Source organism: Mustela erminea, chromosome 4, assembly GCF_009829155.1.
Source record: "Mustela erminea isolate mMusErm1 chromosome 4, mMusErm1.Pri, whole genome shotgun sequence".
Taxonomy (NCBI): domain Eukaryota; kingdom Metazoa; phylum Chordata; class Mammalia; order Carnivora; family Mustelidae; genus Mustela; species Mustela erminea.
Window position 1 is genome coordinate 106,601,571 of NC_045617.1, and position 23,303 is coordinate 106,624,873.

General features: G+C 34.0%; 1 protein-coding gene across 1 annotated transcript in view; it reads right to left on the reverse strand.

Moving 5' to 3' along the window:
- EYS (eyes shut homolog) overlaps positions 1-23,303 on the reverse strand; it is a 1,637,266-nt gene that overhangs the window by 564,248 nt on the left and 1,049,715 nt on the right. Inside the window, 2 exon segments of the mRNA XM_032341352.1 lie at positions 18,384-18,406; positions 19,782-19,918. Coding sequence (XP_032197243.1) covers positions 18,384-18,406; positions 19,782-19,918 — 160 coding nt within the window.

Here is a 23,303-nt window from a genome sequence, read left to right on the forward strand (position 1 = left end):
AAGTCAATGGTACAATATCTTAGAAACACTCCTCTGTCAGCCCTGTGGAGATATACTGAGAATGCCAATTATTTCTAGAAAGACGTGGGGAATTTGAGCCACTTTGTTTTCTCAAAGGTGGTTTTAGAATTCTGTAGTCTCTTTGGGTAATCTCATTCCCTATCATTGCTTCAGTTAAAGCACAAAACCAGTCAGATCTCACTTTGGAGCTTCATCCATTGTCTCATGGAAATCTCGACCTGATACTCCTTGAGGCATTTCAGATTCATAGGTACAAAAGTGAATTTATCACCTTTCCCTTCGACTTGCTTGTCTTCCAATATTTTCTACCTCAGGGTTGATTTTTCTCAGCTACCTAATCAGCCCAGAATAGAAACCTGACTGTTGTCCTTGACTTTACACACTATTTCAACTTAAATTCAATTGTTATATGTCTTATTGGTTTTTATCCAAATATTTATAAAATTTTTCCTCTCCTCTCTCATTTCCCTGTTCAAATTGAGATTTTTTTTTTCTCTATTCAGTCCTCTCCTACCTAAGCCACCATCCTCTGCTCTTCTCCCAAATACACTCCCATATAGCTGCTAATATAATTTATTTAAAACTTAAAAACTTAAAGTCTGGTCCTGCTGGATGAATTCCAGCTACTTAAAATGACATCTAAGGCTTTCCAAGATCTAGCCTCTGCCTCCAACTCAGCCTTATCATTTATTCCCTCCTAATATACTGTGTATTTTGAGAATGCTGAATTGTTAGCACTTCCTTCCTTGTTTTTTTCCCCTTGTCTTTAATCACACTGTTGGTTTTTTTGTTTGTTTGTTTGTTTTGGTTTTGGTTTTTTTCCCTGTTAGTATATACTCATCAGCTCTCTTTTCCAGGCTGTCACTGCCATCTTTCAGACTCAATTCACCTGGTATGACCTTGGCTGGGTTACATCTTCCCATCCCTTTGTATCTCCAAATCTTCAAGATGCACTGCTTTGTAACAGTTTATTAGAATTTTATCTCTCCTTCAATTTTCCAAACTCAAAATAGTAGGGCCATTTGTACATGTTGTGTTCTTAGTGCATGCACATCATTTGACAAAAAGTAAAAGCACAATAAACAGTTGCTTAAGAATGAAAAAATAGTGCCACATCCAAAGGCCAAACAAATGCAATATAAAGTAGCTTATTGTAACACTGAGTAGTTTTCTTGTAGAGCTGCTCTATTCAATACTACATGCAGCTATAACACTTGAAATGTGGCTAGCCTGAACTGAGATGTAAGAAACACTAGATTTCAAAGATTTATTATGAAGAAAAGCATGTAATATATCTTATTAATAATGTTCTCATGTGGATTACATTTTGAAATGACATACTGGGTTAAAGAAAATGTATTATTAGAATTAATTTTGCTTGCTTCTTTTCACTTCTTCAATGAGGCTATCAGGAAACTTAAAATCATAAATTTAAATTGCACTGGAAAGAGTTAAATGTAGACTATTTGAAATATTCCTTCAGTGATTTTCTAGATGGAGGCTGAACATGACTGTTCCACACTGACTGGTTTTGTTTGGATAATGCTCCTCAAAGAAAATCTTAGCTGGTGCTAATGAACTTAACACTGAGAGGAGTATTTGTGTCTTTTGATTTTTGTAAGAGATATTTTGATATAGTTTTTGCTGATGTGACAATTCATAGCAAAGATGTTTTAGGATTTCATTCACCTAGTCTCTAGCACACTGGTATGTAATTCATGTTCCAGAAATGGATGATAGATGAATGAAAGACCTTTTAGTGAGGTATAAGAAGGGCAGGTGACTGCTCATACACATAGGGATTTTGCATATTCCATATGGAACAAGATATTTGGAGATTTAAAAATATGCTTTCTAGTTTAAAATTTAGCATTTTCAGAATACTACTACCACTTGATGAATGCTATTAGCTAATATTCCTCAAAATAAAGAATATGGTTCAATAATTTTCAGAAGTGCTACAAATTTTAGAATAAACAGCATAATAAAAGAATGAGAGGTTTTCAGAGAAAAAGCAAAACCAAAAAAAATAGCCTGTATAAACATATTCAATTCAGTATTTTGAACTTTTCACATTAGTTTTCATCTTCAAGTCTTTTAAAATCATTTAAAAACAATTTATCTCTTCTTACAGAGGGGCATCTAATTAGTAAGCAAGTAAAGGCATATGTCAGTTTATTGTGCTTCACTTTATTGTACTTCACACAATTATGTTTTTTTACAAATTGAAGGTTTATGGTAACTTGAATCAAGCATGTCTATCAGCACCATTTTTCCATTAGCATTTGCTCAACTTCACGTCTTTGTGTCACACTCTGGTAATTCTTGCAATATTTCAAACTTTTTCATTATTATTATATTTGTCAGGGTGATCTGTGATTAGTGATTATGACTGGCTGAAAACTCAGATGATGATCTTGAGCATAAAGATACATAGTCTGTTCTTTTAAACAATGCTACTGCACACTTAATAGACTATAGTATAGAGTAAACATCACTTCTATATGAACTGGAAAATAAAAAAAAATCATTTGACTCACTTTGCTGGTGATATTTGCTTTATTGTAATGGTCTGGAACTGGACCTGCAATATCTCTGAGGTATGCCTGTAATCATTTATTTTTCTTGAATGGTGCTTTCCTATGTTTATTTAGTAATAAACCATACATACCCTTACTCAAAAGGAATAATTTGTTTTTGTTGCCAAGAAAACATGGACCCCAAGAAGGTACAGAGGGTTTGTGAATATTTTCATTAGTAAGATCCACAAATACAGAACGTTATCTGATTACTCAACAGTGAATCCCCAGTACAGCACAATGCCTAACACACAGGGGATACTCTCTAGATGGATGGTTGGGTAGATGGATGGATGGAGGAATGGATGGGCAGATAAATACATATAATTAGATAGGCTTTGTGTGGATAAATAAATGATCACATTTTTCTCTATTTCTCCTTGCTATTACCTCATTTAAAACATATTAATGAATTAAGATGATTTTCAGGGTATAAATCAACTTAAAAGGAGGTCCCAGAAGATAGGTGAACCCAAAAAAAATCACTTTATGCCAGAATTTTTCATTCATTAATAATATAAAATGTTACCTGAATTTTGTTTGAAATACACATTGCATTAAAAGTCAGGTATTAGAACAAAGTAAGAATAATGTGGGCTGGTAAAAGATGTCTGACATTGTTCCTTGTAGTAAAGGAGAACAACATATTTTAAAAGCACATGCTTAAATTTTGTCCTTACCACTCAATAGCTTTGTAACCAAAATCAGGCCATTCAACTGTTGCATGCCTCAATTCCCTCATCTGTGAAATGGAATTAGTAATATTATCTACTTCAAGGAGCTACTGAAAGTATGAAATGAAATATCAAGTATGAATAGCTGTAGAGCACTCTACAAAGAGAAAGTGCTCAGTAACTATTAACTACTATAATAAAGACAATAGTTTTATAAGGAAGGGTACTTTATACACATATTTTTGCAGGAAGAAAAATTTTCTAAAATGATCCTACTTCTACACATCCTTGGAATATCCAACAGGCTTCTCCTCTGTAGTTCCAAAACCATAGTGAGATCACACAACATAGTGGATCTTGGAGCTGCGATGTCTGGGTTCAAATACAATCATGATTCTACCAATCCCAAACTATGTGTCCTGAGTAAGTTGATTAATCTCACTGTGCTTCAATTTCCTCAGCTGTAAAATACAGATAATTGTCTATCTACAAAGTTGTTATAAGGACCCAATAAACTAATATTTGTAATGAACTCAGAGTCTATACTAGCCCCCCGCTTAAAAGAGGAATACATGTTGCAGAATGTTTGCTTACTTGCTGAAAAAATGAGCAGATGAATGTTCCTTTATGTTATATAGATGATATGATTCCTCATATCAGTGATAAGGAAAAATGGATAAGGTATTGGAGCCTGAGGAACAGTCAGCAGACAAGAGTGACAGTGAAGAACAAGGCTTTGTGAAACTGCAGAAAATAATTTCTCCTTTCTTATTCTGGAAAGATAAATTACAATGTTTTAAATGACAGAAAACTGCATTTTCACTGAAAACTTTTGTAAGTGATTGCTGCAAAAATAAAACATAGAGTGAACAGTAGGAAAACAAAAAGTTAATTATATTTATACTAAGTACTTAAGAAATTATTAGCATATGGAATGAAATTAAGTATTTCATAACATGGATATCCATTTGTGTATCACAATCAATCTCAAAGCTTTTATTTCCAAAGTGGAGTACATGGGACTAGAAATAACCTCAAAAAGAATTTCTTAGTGTTTATTTAGCATAAAACAGAATTACACTTTCATGTGGGAAAGAAACTCAAAATAAAATAATGGCAAAGGATAAGTTATTTAATGTACACTAATGAAATGTCTCAATCTTTCTTATTACAATCCTAAAATGGTGGCATCTCCATTCTGCAAATGAAGAAAATGAAGCCAAGAAAGGGTAAATGGCTTGCTCAAGGTCCACGGCTATGAATTGGGGGAGGTAAGATTCAGCTCCAGAGCTCCAATTCTTAATCCTGGAGCTCTACTACCTCTTCTGAATTAATGGTTATACTAATGTCACTGATTTATAAGAAAGCACTATTTTATGTCAAGGAGAAAATGGAATGTGCCTCAAAAACAACATATTCATAAAGTCTTAGCATTAAGAGAGTTCGTTCTTAATTATCAGAAAACTGTTTATTTCTTACCATGCCATGTAACTAGACACTGCACTTTTTGTCTTTGAAGGAGCTAGTGCAGTCACTAATAAAGGCAGTTTTAATAACTTTGGATTATGTAACATTTTACAATTGACTTTATGAACTACTTCATTTTCATCTTTATGGATTATGTTGTAAATTCTTTGAATTCATGCTTCACTTATTTTCCCAAGTCTCAGCCTCCTTAAATTTTACCTTATGATTTTTGTGAGATCATTCACCTGAGGGCTCTGTTCTTCAGCCTTTCGGTAAATTAGCCTTAAGACCTTAAATTTCACTGGAAAACTATCTCCCAAATTAATATCCCCAAAGAACTTAAGCCAAAAATTGATTTTATTCCACTTGCTGTTAAGTTACATAGATTATGATGCAAAATTAAACAGGGTTTTAAAATTATATGTATTTCTAGAATTCCCTAACTAATATAAACTAGATTACTTCTTGCTTTACTTTACCCATTGCCCCTTAACCACTTGGAAGAGAACACTGAAGCACTTCAATTTTAATATATCTATTAACACAGGGAAAAAAGTAAATAGAGATATTCACTTATCTCAACTGTCATCTGTTTTTTTCTTTTTTCAGAGTTTAAGTTACGAACATGAGATGTGTTATGAAGGTTTAATGATTTGTTAGTTTTCAAATGAAAATTCCTTGAGACCTTTTACAAATAAATGGAAATTTAGGCAGGAACAGAAGGAACACCAGATGGAAGTCTCTCGAGAGGTATCCTCAGAGATATTTTATGAAAGTGAGAGAAAATGATCTTAAGTGAGCACACTATAATAGAATTTGTGACTGTGTTAATATCTTAATATAAAGAATACCTGTGTAATCCATATTGAGTAAGTACTTATAAGTAGTATATGATATACATCATTATTAATATGTAAAATATAATTAGATACTGTTAAATAAAAAATAAGTATTAAATGTTAATAATAATTATTAAATAACAATAACATATAATAGTGTATGGCATATAATATATATTATATAAAGTATATATGATATGTAATACATATAACACATAATACATATAATGGTTACTATATAGAATAGAACCATACATAGCATTTTGAACTGAAATAGACTTTTAAAATAATGTAATCCAAACTCATCTACAGATGGGTAGTTTGAAGCACAGAAATTTTAAGTAATGGTCAACAATGTAAAAACTCATTATTTTTTGGTAGACGTGATTGAAAATAAGTGTCCTTATTTGGTCTGTTATTTTTTCCACAATCCAAGTTGTTTCCTGAAAAAGTATACAGATATGTATGAGATAAATATTTTTTCCTCCATGTAGTTGTCATGCTCTTTGTGATAAGAGTCTGGCTTGAGTACCAAAGAGCTATAGAGCGTGCTTAATATTAAGACATGAACTTGTAAATAGAATAAAATTATGTTGATTCGTGGTTGAGATTCCAGTGAATGACCACCTCATGTCAAACTGACTTTGGAAACCATACGGCCCTATCTGCTTTCCTCCTCATTCACATACCTCATCTCTTTTCAAGCTCAATACCAATATTTCTTAAAGCTGAATGTCATACATTTGTTCAATGACGTTTCAGAAGTCTTCAACAGTAATTTACAAACAATTCTAGTAAAATATTACTACCTTACATATTTTATAGAAAATACAAAAGCAGAGGAGTGATGTCAGCAAGATGTCAAAGTAGGAAGCACCAGTCTCCTTTCTCTACAAACACACTGACTGAGCAACAATTCACGTACCAGTTTCCTTTGTAAAAAATCAGAAACTAATTGAAGGCTCCTTCACCCTGGGAAAATGTAAAACGAGACCCAATGAAGCCAATAGGGTAATTCTGGACACTCTTTTAGGGCACATGGCCTTCTACATAGTGTATACAATCAGGAAGAGAAACCTAGCCCCTAGCTCCACCCAGAGGAGGGTAAGGATTGATCTGCATGTCTAATACTCCACATTTCTGAAGGCGTTCCCCAGAGGTTTGGCTTCTGTCTTGTTAGTCTTGGAGCTATGATGGGACAAGCACAGTCTAACATCTACAGGGAAAATGAAGATGGCAGCTTGGGCGGGCAGATGCCATTAATCCACACTGAGACACACTGTAATCAAACTGTTAAAGACAATTTTGAAAGCAGCAAGAGAATGACGTATACAATGGTACCCTCATAAGACTATATAAGCAGATTTATCATCAGAAACCTTGCAGGCTAGAAGGAAGTGGATGACAAGAGGAAAAACAACAACAACAAAAACTGTCAAGCAAGAATACCATGTTCAGCAAAACTCTCTTTTAAAATAAAGGAGATATAAGCATTTTCCAGACAAATAAAAGCTGAGGGAGTTCATCACCACTAGATCTACCTTACAAGAAATGCTAATGGTAGTTCTTGAAGTTGAACTGAAAAGACACGAAACAGCAACACAGTAGCGTAAGAAACTATAAAACTTGTTGGTAAAGGTAAATATATAAATATATACTGTTACTGTAGTGGTAGTTCATAAAAATAACTACAAAATCATGTCAAAAGATATTCAATATGAATAGATATAAATTGTGACAACAATAACCTAATGTGTGAGAATGGGAGAAATTAGTGTGTAAAGACTTTTTTATATGACTGAAGCTAAACTGTTAGCTTAATATAGTGTTACAGTACTATAATAAGACAGTTTATATAAACCATGAGGTAGTCACACATACACAGAGAATACACAAACACAAAATACCTATAGAAGTTACATAAAAGAAAAAGAGAAAGGAATCAAACATATATACAAAAAAAAATTAACAAAACACAAAAGACAGCAAAAGAGGAAAAGATAGAGAAAGGAACTATAAGACTACCAGAAAACAAGAAATGGCAATGGTAAATACTTCTCTATCAATAATCACTTTGTCAATGGACTGAAATATTCATTCAAAAAAACAAAATCAACAACACTGAGTTGGGTTTTTGAAAAGATCAACAAAATTGAAAAACTTTGCTAATCTAACAAAGAAGACTCAAATAAGATCAGAAATGAAAGAAGAGACATTATGACTGATGCCAAAGGAATAAAAATGATCATAAGAGAATACTATTAACAATTATATGCCAACAAACTGAGCAACCTAGAAGAGAGAGATAAGCTCCTAGAAATATACAACCTATCAAGACTAAATCATAAAGAAACAGAAACTCTGAAAGAACAAATAACTAGTAAGAAGACTGAATTAGTAATCAAAAGCCTTCCAAAAAACAAAAAATACCAGGACAAGGTGTCTTTACTGGTGAATTCTACCAAACTCTTAGAGAAGAATTAACATCAATTATCTTCAAGCTCTTCCAAAAAATGGAAGATGAAGGAACATTTCCAAACACATTTTATGAGGCCACCATTACTCTGATATGAAAGCCAGTCATAGACACCACAAGAAAAGCAAACTACCTGCTAATATCCCTGATGAAGATACACGCAAAACTCAACAAAATATTAACAAACCAAAAGGATCATACACCACAAACAAGTGAGATTTATCTGTAGCATGTAAGAATGGTTCAACATACCAAACATCAATTAATCACCTTCACAGAAAAAAAAGATAAAAATATACAGAATATACAAAGATAAAAGATACAAAATCATCCAGTCATCTCAATAGATACAGAAAAAGAATGACAAAATTCAATGTACTTTCACAATAAAAACACTCAGAAAACTAGGAATAAAAGGACAATACTTCAACATAATAACTGCCATACTTGACAAGTTCAGAAAGCTAACATCATACTCAATAGTTTAAAACTGAAAGATATTCACCTAAGATCTGGAATAAGACAAGGATGCCTACTCTTGCTACTTCCATTCACCACAGTATGGAGTTTTAGACAGAGAAATAAATAAACAAGCACACTCATAGTGAAACACACACACACACCGCTATATATATGTATGTATGTACATATGTGTATATATTTGTATATGTGTATGTAAGTGTGTGTGTATGTGTGTGCATGCACGCGTAGAAATCAGAACCCTTGTGCACTGCTGGTGGGAATGCAAAATGGTGCAGCTGTTATGGGAAGTATTACAGAGGTTACCTAAAAATTAAAAATGGAACTATCATATGATCTTGCAATCCCACTACTGGGTACTTATTCAAAAGAACTGAAATCAAGATCTTGAAAAGATATTAACTCTCCTATATTCATAGCAGTACTATTCACAAGAACCAAGATATGGAAATAATTTAATGTCCACTGACAAACCAATAGATAAAGAAAATGTAGTAAATACATAAAACAGAATACTATTCCTTTTTAAAAAAGGAATTGGGGCGCCTGGGTGGCTCAGTGGGTTAAGCCGATGCCTTCGGCTCGGATCATGATCTCAGGGTCCTAGGATCGAGTCCCACATCGGGCTCTCTGCTCAGCAGGGAGCCTGCTTCCCTTCCTCTCTCTCTCTGCCTGCCTCTCTGCCTACTTGTGATCTCTCTCTCTCTCTCTGTCAAATAAATAAATCTTAAAAAATATATATTTAAAAAAGGAATTAACCTTTAAAAAAATAAAAAAGGGACCTTTTTTAAAGCCTTTAAAAAAAAGGAAATTCTGGGGGCACCTGGGTAGCTCAGTTGGTAAGCAGCTGCCTTTAGCTCAGGTCACAATCCTAAGGTCCCCCACTCATTGGGCTCCCCCACTCAGCAGGGAGCCTGTCTCTCCTTGCTGCTCCCCCTGCTTGTGCTCTCTCTCTCTGTCAAATAAATAAATAAAATCTTTAAAAATATAAATAAATAAATAAATTATACAAAGGAAATTCTGTAATAAGTGACAACATGGATGGACTAGAGGACATTATGCTAAGTGAAGGAAGCCAGGCACAGAAAGACAGATACTAAATGATTCCTGTTACATGCAGCAGTATGTCTCCTTATATTCAAGTATAAGAATTTCAATAGTGTGTATTCTTAAACTAAAATATTTTGTTGTTCAGCATGTGAACATCTTCCACTTTACAGGTGATACAAAAAGGATTTACAATATAGATTAAAAACTTACTAAACTACCTCCCTGCAGTTGGAATTTCCATGCTCAAACTACCTCCCTGCAGTTGGAATTTCCATGCTTGTTACAATAGGAAGCAAATATTCAGCTAGATTCTCCCCCTTTTGCCAAGGGAAAACATTGGTTCTTAACAGAATGCTAATGATATTCCTTCATACACCATCATGAGCTTAAAAAGAGGTAGTCATTTCTCCTACAAGCTTATCATGATCTCCATGTCAGAAAACCTATTAGATGCTTCTTAGCCCTTATTCTTTATAGATTCAACTTAAGCAGGGTTGAAGGGCTCCTCTTTGCTGAAACTTGCTCTTCTTTGCCTGCTACAATAACAGCTCATTTTCCTGGTTGTGCTCTTAACTCCTCTGCCTACTTTGTGTTCGGATACTTAACTACCTTCTCACTTTTCTCCAAGAATTTGCTCTGGTTCTTCTCTTTTCATTCTCCTCACTCTCCCCCTGAGTTGATCTCATCTGATCACATGTATTTAAATACTACATGCTGAGAATTCCCTAAGTCATGAACACAAGTGTTAACCTTGGTAACTCCTCTCTCTGCAAGCCTCACAGATACCTCAAACTTGAAGTGTCCAATCAATCATTTCATTTCCCCCCAGTCTGTTCTCCACAGTTTTCCTCATCTTAGTAATGGAACCCCCATTTTGTTGCTTAAGCCACCAGAAACCCTAGACTCATGCTTGATATCTCCTTCTGAAGTATCTAGATTCATGTGTGTAGACCTGCATGTATTTTTTTCTACATCTGTTAATGAGATGAAATGATTAGGGTAAGGTATACTGTGGTAAATATAAGCCAGTATTCTTGAATAAAAGAACTATAATTACATATATGGGGAACTTTTCAAAACCAGAAGCAAACACAAATGGAAGAATTCAAGAAGCGATCCTTAAAATTTTGGAAACACAGATTAAGAAAGGATTTGCAGGGGCGCCTGGGTGGCTCAGTGGATTAAAGCCTCTGCCTTCGGCTCAGGTCATGATCTTGGGGTCCTGGGATTGAGCCCCGCTTCGGGCTCTCCATTCAGCGGAGAGCCTGCTTCCCTTCCTCTCTCTCTTTGCCTGCCTCTCTGCCTCCTTGTGATCTCTGTCAAATAAATAAAATCTTAAAAAAAAAAAATAAATAAAGGATTTGGAGTAGGAACAGATTCAGAGATAGGTCCTCCCAAATTCCTGACAGAGTTTTGCAAGGATATCAAGAAACAGAGACAAAAGTAATAAATATATGGATCAGAGCAAAAAATGGAAGTGCAGTTGGTAGAAAAAGGAGGAACTGTGGGAGGAGAGTGGAGTAGAAGCCAGTTTTTGCTGTACAACTGAGTGAGGCTCAGTCCACAGAGGATTACTGCTTAAGCAAGGCAGGCCCTTGCACGAGAGTAAATTAAAAGTGATTCTTACATGTGCAAGGAATGAGAAATAATTATCATTGGGTTGGTCCTCATCTGATATTTTGTTTATTTGTAGCAAAATGCCATTGGTGGCAAAATAGATAACTAAAAGCTTAAATGGTAGTCCTATAGACTGGTCAAATGGAGAAATGAATGACTTTCCTTTTAACAACAAATGGAAAGAAAATAAGGAAAAGGTGGGGATTAACTGTTTTTGTTTGTTTTGTTTTGTTTGTTTTATTTTGTTTTTCAGCATTTACATAACCCCAGGGTTGAATATAGTCAACTTTTGAAAATTATTTTCAATAGTGTGTTTCCATTTATTTCTGACTGATTACCTTGTATTCATATAACAAGTATCTTGGAAGAGCTCAAAAAGGTTGACAAGCATCCTCTCAAAGTCTATCAAAATCATAAACAAATACATTGTTTATGTGTTACTGAGGTGTCATTTCCTCTTTAAATTTATAATGAACCATGATGAGTAACATAAGCTATTAAAATATTCTAACAGAAACAGGAATATAGCCAACTGAGGTGACTTTTTTTCCTTTGTTCCTCAGAAATCAATCACAATTTCCAAAGGAGAATTCTTTCTTTATGTTAGATTGTTAATTTAACAGTAACTTTTTTGGCTAAAAGATTTTTAAAAGGCTGATGACTGACAGGCTTTTTTGTAAATGTGAATGGGTTTGTAGCAGATTAATTTTTGAATATGCAAATCAATGTTTTAAGCATATATAAAGTAGATAATACTTACTTGTTTTACCGAAGTGTTATTTTCTCAAGGAATTCACTTAAAATTGTAATAATTATTTAATTCCTCTATTGTGTTAAAATTAAAAATTAAACAAAAAGTTAAAATGAATATTTAGATTCTTGAATAAATCACTGGTATGAACTAAAAGTTTGTGTCCCCCTAAAATTCATATTAAAATCCTAATTCCCAATATGTTGGTATTAGGAGGTGGAGCTTTAGGAGGTGATTAGGTCATAAGGGTAGATCCCTCATGAATGGGATTAGTGCTCTCATAAGAAATTCCAGAGAACTCTCTTATTCCTTCTGCCAGTGTGAGGACATAGCAGAAGACAACTGTCTATGAAAAAGAAAAGGGGCCCTCATTGGACTGCAACCTGTCAGCACTATGATCTTGGACTTCCCACACTTCCAAACTATGAAAAATAAATGTTTGTTGTTTAAATCACCTATTGTTTGGTATTTCTGTCATGGTGGCCCAAATGAATTAAGTTAGTCACTAATTCTTCAAAAATTCCTATCTTATATAAGAGTATATGCTATTATAAATTCTGCTTTTAATAATACTGATTGACTTGAATGTGAAAAAAAGAAGTAACATCTTCACAGAACACATTTTATATTACTAACTTTTGTAGAAAGAAAAAAAAAGTCTACTAATTGATTAACAATAATATATATCTGGATAATCATCTTACTTCCTTTTATACTTAGCAAAGACAATAGTTGGTACCATTCTAACTTGGTCTGCATTTGCTAAAGAATTAAGGCTTGGTGTCCTTAAGCATCTTAGACCCAAAAGCAGGAGGACATGCAATAGGAAGTATAAAACAATTAAAGCACTACCAAGGAAAGTGTTTTGCTACCACCAGAGAGGGGGCATTTACTCTTGGACTCTGGAAGTTATCATTTACAGTCCTCAGGGGACACAGAATTTTTCACACTTCAGGCAAAAAATTTAAAGTGCATCACTGTTTCATTCTCTCCTCCCTACTGAGCTCTGTGCGTTTTTGTTAAAGGAAGCATTAAACAACCTGTCAGTATATACACATTGGAGTAGGAGCTCTTATTACATGGAAGGATTCTGGCCAGTACAAAAAGACATTATTGGAAACTTGGAGGCAGGAGAGTTAAGTGTAACTGAGCACTTATTGGCTTGAGGACTCAACTACAGTTCTCTTTCTTAGTGTTTAATACTGCAAACCTGTTGTTTTTAATTTTCTGAGTACTGACAACCCACTGTGTTTAAACAGCAGCTCTTAATCAGAACACAATAATTAGATAGTTAGAGCCTGCATGATACTTAGATAATTCAAAGGGGCTCTACTGCACAGACACAGGTTCACAAAGTTGTTTTTTCTTTGTTTTCAGAACCATCACATGATTTCCTTTTAAGTATTATAGATATATTTTATATTGTGCTTTAATCAATCAGTACATAGCAATATAGTGACTGTCATATACATACACAGTTACTGTGAGGTAGTAACAGTATAAGAAAAGAATAAAATCATAAAATCTTTCCGACTGACTTAAAATGTTTCAAATACAGCACATTTAACAAGGAGGGGAAACCTGCTTAGTAGGCAGTCCTTTTAATTTCCAGGTAACTTCACTGGTCTACACACTGAAATTTCTCTAAATCTGATTGTGACAAATGTCCAGTTCTTCTACATCCCAAAATGAGCACCACACTTTTATTCAGATAATCCCTTAATTAATGCCAATCCTTTCTAAAAAGCTTTTGGGAAAAAAAAGTCTTCAGAATATAGTTTACTATGATCTATCTTTGCAACTCTACTCTGACACCCTGTCCTCCCCTAGATAACACCTTTCTCTTTTTATTAACAAGCTTCTAGAAAAAGGAATCAAATATCTGTTGCTTTTTCCATTCCATTTATTTCTCCTCAAAAAGTTACAATATTTTTTCTATTCTTATTGTTCTCCTGAAACTGCTGGTTGACATTTTATAGTTTTGATGTCAATTGTATACTCCCTTTGGAAATTCTTTGTTTTTGTGACAATATTTTTTCCCCTTGTCCCAATACCAATTTTTCTACTCTTTAACCATTTTGGGGGGCCCCTCTTTGTTAGCCCACTCCTTGACTGCTGATCCCCAATCATTAACTCTCATTTCATCCCATAAGATCAATCCAACCAGTGATTGTGGCCCCCACTATCGCCCTTATAAAGACTCCATAGCCATATCATCAGGATCACTTAAGAACTCAAGGCTCATATTTCAAATAACTTACTTTATATCACAATTTCCCACAGAATAGAATGATATGCAGCAGGAAGATACTGATGTAGTGGATTGATAAATTAGTGGTCATGGCAAACCAGCTGGCAAATATTTGAAAATTATCTCTGCCCATAATTAATGTAAATGCAAAATGAACTTGCCATCTTCATAAATAATCTTATCCCTATCTGAAGTAAGACACATACATTCTCTACTTATATAAGCCAAACTGGTCATTGAAATTCCAATTTTTCTATTTTTTCCTATAATTATTTACAAGTTTAATAGTTTTTATAGTCATTGTCTCACCCTTATTGTCACAACATTTGTTTAATTTTCTTATTAATATTTATATTTATATTTACATTTCATATTCATTAATATTAGTCCTAACATTACCAATTCTTGACCGGCAGTCTAAACCCCTCTAATCTTATTTTTTTTTTTTTAAAGATTTTATTTATTTATTTGACAGAAGAAATCACAAGTAGACGGAGAGGCAGGCAGAGAGAGAGAGAGAGAGAGGGAAGCAGGCTCCCTGCTGAGCAGAGAGCCCGATGCGGGACTCGATCCCAGGACCCTGAGATCATGAACTGAGCCGAAGGCAGCGGCTTAACCCACTGAGCCACCCAGGCGCCCTAAACCCCTCTAATCTTATAACTTCAGATGCTATCAGAAAGAAAACTACATCAGACCAGTCCTTATTCAAATTTCTTTAATGGCTTCCACATGTACCAATATTAAAATATATGTTATTTCACATTATATACAGGATCCATTTATGTTCAGCCTCCTGCTCAACTTTTCCAACATCAAGTTTTCCTCCTGCTCAGCTCACAACAAACTCCATGCCTCCAAAATAATGAGTTATTTCTATTCAAACTCCCCCTCTCCTAGGTCTTTCCATTACCTAAGCCTGTGTGTGTGATGTTCCATGGGGCCCAGAATGATAGTCTCCGTATTATTTACCTTGTAGACACTTGATCATCCCTCACATCTATGCCTCACTACCAACTCTTATTCCCCCAGAGAGATTAAGAGGCTTCCTTTTCTATTTTTCTGTATTGTCCCTGTATATTTTCATATTTCTATTAGACTAAATACCCAACTTTATAGAGACATTTCTGTATCTTCTCAACAGAAGACTAGCTCCTTGAGTTTTAAGAACCTGCATTTAATTAATGTATGCCCACAAAAATTAAATTCTATATGAAAACTCATCCTTTCTTTGGTAAATATATATAAAACTGTGAAGTAAGAAACCAATTTAAATATAAATGACTAAATTTTAATTTATGTAAGTTTTTGGAATCCTATCATCCACTCTTTAATTGATCATACATTTACCAGATGTTTATCAAGCACCTACTATGTGACACAAACTGTCCTTGCCTTGATATATAAAAAGGTAAATGAAACAGACATTGCTACTCTTATAGAGCTTATAGGCTTGTCTAAGAAAAAGTCAATGAAGTACATTACCATAGAAAAAGTCACAAAAGTTTAATGGAGTAGAGCTGAATTTAATATGTCTGCATGCTTAGAGACAGAATTCCCTTCATTTCATTAAAATCATTTATGTCACATCAACTATGCAAGTGACTTTTGTTCTTTATGTATATCTGCTTTGAAAATTTTTAGCCTACATAAAATAGTCATAACATTTATAATATTGTGAAATTTATACCCAATTTATAATACTTGTGGAGCTTTGAAATAAGAGCATTTCAGATTTCTAATAATAAAAACAGTATGTTCAAATATGTAAAGTACAATGATAAATATAGTAAAAGATTCATAAATGTAATAAGCTATTGATACAATTAACAAGCAACCTTAAATTTTTAAAGTAATTCTCTGTAATAACATAAAATGGAATCAATAATCAATAGCATTTAAGTCAGCATGCAAGCTCTTACCTAAAAATATAGGTTCATAATGAAGACAATAAGCTAATTATCTAAATGGAAATTTAAAGACTGCATTGGCATATGCACAAAACTCTGTAGAGAACGTTTTTACATTTTAGTAACTCCATATGAAGTGGAGACTGGGAATGGTCTTCCATTTCCATTTCTCAAATCAGACTTGTGGTATGTTTTTAACCAACCCACTCATAAATCCAGTGAAATCACTAGCTTAGGAGTGAACAAAAGCCCATAAATGTACAGCTATTAGATGGAAAAACAGCCTGATATCAGAGCAATTCTGTGTAATGAGAATAAACTTTTTGAAGTCACATATGTTGGTAGAATTGCTTAAAATTTCTTTTTACTTTTGCATGATATTTTATCTTTTATTTTTATTTTTTCATTGTTATGTTCAATTAGCCAGTATATAGTACATCATTAGCTTTTAATGCAGTGTTCAATAATTCATTAGATGTGTATAACATCCAGTGCTTATGATCCTGTGTGCTCTCCTTAATACTCATCCCCTGGCTACCCTACCCTCCACCCCCCTCCCTTCTGTAACCCTTAGTTTGGTTCCCGGAGTCCAGAGTCTCTCATGGTTTGTCTCCCTCCCTGATTTCTTCCATTCAGTTTTCCCTCCCTTCTGTGATCCTCCACGTTATTTCTTATATCCACACATCAGTGAAACCATATGATAACTGTCTTTCTCTGATTGACTTATTTCACTTAGCATAATCCCCTCCAGTTCTACCCGTGTCGATGCAAATGGTAGGTATTCATCCTTTCTGATGGTTGAGTAATATTCCATTGTATATATGAACCACATCTTCTTTATTCATTCATCTGCTGAAGGGCCTCTCAGCTCCTTCCACAGATTGGCTACAGTAGACATTGCTACTATGAATACCGGGGTGCATGTGGTCCTTCTTTTCACTACACCTATATCTTTGGGGTAAATACCTAGTAGTGCAATTGCTGGGTCATAGAGTAGCTCTATTTTTAGCATGTTAAAAAACTTCCATACTGTTTTCAAGAGTGGCTGTACCAGCTTGCATTCCCACCAACAGTTTAAGAGGGTTCCCCTTTCTCCACATCCTCACCAACACTTGTTGTTTCCTGTCTTGTTAATTTTGGCCATTCTAACTGGTGTTATGTAGGCCTCATTATAGTTTTTATTTGTATTTCCCTGATGGCTAGTGATGTTGAACATCTTTATACATGTCTGTTAGGCATTTGTATGTCTTCTTTGGAAAAGTATCTGTTCATGTCTTCTGCCCATTTATTGACTGGATTATTTGGTTTTTGGGTGTTGAGTCTAAGAAGTTCTTTTTTTTTTTTTTTTTTTGTAAAGACTGATTAATTGATTGATTGATTTGACAGAGAGACAGAGAGAGAGAGTACAAGCAGGCAGAGCAGTAGGCAGAGGGAGAGGGAGAGTTAGACTTTCCAATGAGCAGGGAGCCAGACGTAGGGCTCGATCCCAAGACTCTGGGATCATGACCTGAACCAAAGGCAGCCAGTTAACCAACTGAACCATCCAGGTACCCTGAGAAATTCTTCATAGATCTTGGATACCAGCCCTTTATTTGTAATGTCATTTGTAAATAACTTCTCTCATTCTGTTGGTTGCTTCTTAGGTTTGTTGACTGTTTCCTTTGTAGTGCAAAAGCTTTTTATCTTGATGAAGTACCAAATATTTATTTTTGCTTTTGTTTCCCTTGCTTTTAGAGACGCATCTTGAAAGAAGTTACTGCCTATTTCTCCTCTAGGATTTTGATGGATTCCTGTCTCACATTTAGGTCATTCGTCCACTTTGAATTTATCTTTGTGTGTGGTGTAAGAGTATGGTCCAGTTTCATTCTTCTGCATATGTCTGTCCAATTTTCCCAGCGCCATTTATTGAAGAGGCTGTCTTTTTTCCATTGGATATTCTTTCCTGATTTGTCGAAGATTAGTTGACCAGAGAGTTGAGGGCCCATTTCTGGGGTCTCTATTCTGTTCCACTATGTGTCTGTTTTTGTGCCAATACCATGCTGTCTTGATGATACCAGCTTTGTAACATAGCTTATAGTCAGACATTGTGATGCCCCCAGGTTCGGTTTTCTTTTTTAATAATCCCCCGGTGATTCAAGGTCTTTTCTGGTTTCATAAAATTTTAGGTTTGTTATAGCTCTGTGAAAAATGTCAGTATTCTGAAAGGGATTGCACTGAAAGTGTAGATTGCTCTGAGCAGCATAGACATTTTCACTGTTTATTCTTCCCAACCATGGGCATGGATGTTTTTCCATCTCTTTGTGTCTTCTTTAATTTCTTTCATAAGTGATTTGTAGTTTCTAGAGTATAAATCCTTTACCTCTTTAGTAAGGTTTATTTCTAGGTATGTTATGGTTTTTGGTGCTACTGTAAACGGAATTGATTCCTTAATTTCTCTTTCTTCAGTCACATTGTTTAGTGTATAGAAATCCAACTGATTTCTGCATATTGATTTTGTATCCTGCCACGTCGCTGAATTGCTGTGTGAGTCCTAGTAATTTGGGGGTGGATTCTTTCGTATTTTCCACATGAAGTATCATGTCATCTTCAAAGAGAGAATTTGACTTTTTCTTTGCCAATTTGAATGCCTTTTATTTCTTTCTGTTGTCTAATTATTAAGGTTAGGACTTCTAGTACTATGTTGAACAACAGTGGTGAGACTGGGCATCCCTGTCATGTTCTTGACCTTAAGGGAAAAGCTCTCAGTTTTTTCCCATTGAGAATGATATTTGTTCTGGGATTTTCATAGATGGCTTTTATGATATTGAGGTATGTTCCCTATATTTTGAAGAGCTTTAATCAGGAAAGGATGCTGTATTCTGTCAAATGCTTTTTCTGCATCAATTGAGAGGATCATATGGTTCTTGTCTCTTTTATTTTGTTAACGTGATCACATTGATTGATGTGTGAATATTGAAGCACCTTTGCATCCCAGGAATAAACCCCACCTGGTCATGGTGAAAAATCTTTTTAATGTATTTTTGGATACTATCAGCTAGCATCTGGTTGAGTATTTTGGCATCCATGTCAATCAGGAATATTGGTCTGTAATTCTCTTTCTTGATGGGGTCCTTGTCTGGTTTGGGGATCACTATAATGCTGGCCTCACAGAATGAGTTTGGAAGTTTTCCTTCCATTTCTTTTTTTTTTTTTTTTTTTTTTTTTTTTGGAACAGCTTCAGTAGTAAAGGTATGATTTCTTCTTTAAATGTTTGGTAGAATGCCCCTGGGAAGCCATCTGGCTTGTTTTTTGGGAGGTTTTTGATTACCCTTTCAATTTCATTACTGGGTATTGGTCTAGTCAGATTGTCTATTTCTTCCTGTTTCAGTCTTGGTAGTTTCTTTTGAAACCATGAAAATAGCTTCACTAACTGGGGAACTTTCCTAAAGTTTTCCAATTTTTGTTTTTCATAAAATAACATTTTGTATATTACATATCTATATCTATATATATCAATATATTTTTAAGTAACCTCCACATGCAGGATGGAGCACAATGCAGAACTTGAACTCAAAACCCTTAGGTCATGATCTGAGGTGAGATCAAGAATGAGGTGCTTAACCCACTAAGCCACTCAGGCACCCCACAATGTATTTTAAAATATCAACAGAAATACCTGATTTGTACCACGAAGATATGGAAATCCACCAATAAAGAGAGATCCTGATTCTGGCAAGGGTTTTCCAGATACATGATTGACAGATTCACTTGCTTTTATAGTCCTCCCTAGAATAGTCAATTCAGCTCTACATGGATCAAAGTCTTGCCTGCAACCATTTCGGAAAAAAAATTATGGTTTTAGCATGTGTTGTATAAACATTTGTCTGACCACTTAATTAAGCTATTAACAAAATAAGAAAGATTTAAGTAAATAGATTATCTCACCATAAAAACAATAAAGCCAGAAGTAGATTAATCTGTTCTAAATTAGAAACACTTAAAGTTTTAAGTACATAAATACAAAGCTAAATTTTGACAGGCAAAACAAATCATGGCAATCACTTAATGAAATAAATAAATCCTGATAATAAACAGATCATTCTCATCATGACTAAAATGACATTATAGAGTGTAAAATTCTAATTCAGTTTTTTAACATTGTTAAATTTTCTGTGAGTGAAAAATATCGTGAAGAATCAGGTTTAAATATGGTTATCCTGCATACAATATTCCTTTGCCTATAGGTGTGTGTGTGTGTGTGTGTGTGTGTGTGTGTGCGCATGTTTCTAGGTTTTATTGGTCCATTATTTCTACTCTTGCACCAATATCACACTGCCTGAAATACTGATACTTTTTATTGAATCCAGATATTTGTTGTATAAATCCTCTTACTTTGTTAGCTTTTTGAATGAGATTATCAAATACCATTTTTCCTTTTTTCTCTTTGCTGTGATGTATTGTATATGTTCACTATTTTTTGAATGTTTGAATGCATTCCTGAAATAAGTCTATTTGGTCATAAAATATGTTGATTTTATATGACACAGGTTCCACTTTTCTATGTTTTAAAGAATATATATGTTAAACAGAGTGTCCTCAAACTTCCTGGCTTGTACTGCTCTTATAAAATTTTGGTGTCAAGATTATGCTGTCCTTACATTATTTCGGAAAATTTATGTAATATTATATCTACCTCTCAATATGTTGTAGAATTCACTAATATAGTCACCTGGACTTGGAGTTTTCTTTGAGGAAGGTATTAAATATGGACGCAATGTACTTCATCAATGCAGTTACCTATGTATTATCATGTCCATTTTATTAAATTTTGTTTTCTTCTTGAAACATTTTCACTTAATCTTCATTTTTAAAATTATTGGCATAAAATATTTTTATTTATCAAAAATATTTGCTTAAAATAAAATTATGCCACATATTATTGCCAATAAAATATAATTGGTGTTGGGGCGCCTGGGTGGCTCAGTGGGTTAAGCCGCTGCCTTCGGCTCAGGTCATGATCTCAGGGTCCTGGGATCGAGCCCCACGTCGGGCTCTCTGCTCAGCAGGGGGCCTGCTTCCCTTCCTCTCTCTCTGCCTCTCTGCCTACTGTGATCTCTCTCTGTCAAAAAAAAAAAAAAAAAAAAAAAATTGGTGTTGGGACTCTAATGATCTCTCTTTCTTGTGATATTGGCCATTTGTACCTTTTCTCATTTTATTTGATTTGCAGATTAGTCTTGGTAGGGAGTAGCAAATTTCAAAGAACATGTAATTTTGGCATTGTTGATAGTTGCCATTCTATGTTTCTTTCCTATTCCGTTAACTTCTGCTCTTATTTTTATGATTTTCTTCTTTTCACTTTCTTTGGGCTTAATTTACTCTCCTGCTTCTAGTGTGTTTAATGCATGCTCTCAAGATTGTAAACTTCTTTTTAAGACTAAATTTACCTATGTACAAAAAGTTCTTTCTCATCATTTATTCAAAATATTTTCTAATTTCTTTTGTGATTTTTTTTTTCTTTAGTCCAAGAATTACCCAGAATTGTGCAGGGATTTTCTGGTTATTTTTGTATTATAAAATATTATAAAAGCTCAATTAAGCTTATTTAAAGAATATTCTCTGTTTGCTTCTAATTCTTGAAATTTATTCACTTAGGCATAGCCAAGCATATGATCAATTTTAGTAATGTTTTCATGACCCCAGAAAGTTTGTTCTACATATGTGAATACACACACACACACACACACACACACACACACAAAACTATACACACATTAAGGTACCTTTGTACTGAATAAGGAAGATGAACAATGAAATGAATCATGTTTATGATGCAAATGCATTTTTTTCTTAAAAAAAAAATCTGGAGATTTTTTTTTTACATCCTCCTTCTATCTATACCATGATACAAAGTTAATAAAACTAAGACCAAGTATAGCCTTGCAGACAATATTAATGCTTTCATAAAGAAAATTTTGAAAAGTTTTTGAAATGATAATGTTTCTCTATATATTAAGAACTTGGGAGAAAAATGCGTTGAACATTTTTAGAACCCATTTGATATTCTTGGATTCTGTATTTAGAAGCAAACTAGAAGCTTTCTGGGTTAATTACTTCTTACAATTAAGCTGTTAAAAATATCTTAGGGAGGATACAGCTTCTAGGAAGTTTTCATTAAATGATAAAAATAAAAAGAACAACTACTTTTACTCGAATCAATCTTCAAATTTTAATGTTTGGAAAAACAATTTGTACTGCTTTGTGATACTAAAATAGCAATAATAACTAATCACTGATACTCTGTTAATGAACTCCTTTCCCATATTTCATTAAGCAAATGAAACCCATTAAACTATCAAACATATTTATTTGGCCTTTGGTTATAATAACTGAAAAGATAACTTAAAATTATATATATATGTGTGTGTACATATACATATATATATAAGCTCTATTTCTATTTTCTTCCTGACTATATAAGCAACATAAACTCATAATTTAACTGACATCTAATTTTTGAAGACAACAGATCTAGAATGGATTCATTTATGCTAAGCCCCCATGTCACCAAACCAAGACTTAATTACAGTTTCAGAGCTCTCAGAAATGGAAACTTAAACCCAACCAATTTGGAATTCCCTGATTAACATTAGTTAGATAATCTGCTTGATAACCCTCTCCATCCCCTTTAAGAAAAATAAATAAAGCTTTTTTGGGGGGGGGCCTAGTATGATTTCCTTGTCTCTGTTCCCTTCTGACTATAAAATCCTTTGCCTTGCAAAGCTCTTCAGAGCTCCTTTCTATCTGCTAGACTGACTACTGTGTAATGCATGAATCACTGAATAAAGCCACTTAGATGTTTGAAATTTGCTCCATTAAATTTTGTATCTAAAATACGTATACATATGTATTATATATTTATATTACAAATTATAATATTTCCTAATATTTTATTCTAAAGAGAATATTTTTTTTCTTCATTTAAATATTTGCACAAGTCCATATTCAGCTGTGGTATTTCTTCTTAGGGACATGACTAGAGACTAAAAAGGAGAAATGGGATATACAGTATATATTAATACACCATGGTTCTAAGTTGTGTAGCACAGACTACACACAAATGCACAGTAGAAATACTCAGAAATTGACCGCTGTGTGATTAAGATCATTATGGTAGGAAAAGGGAAGAATAATAGATATTACAAATGTGGATTT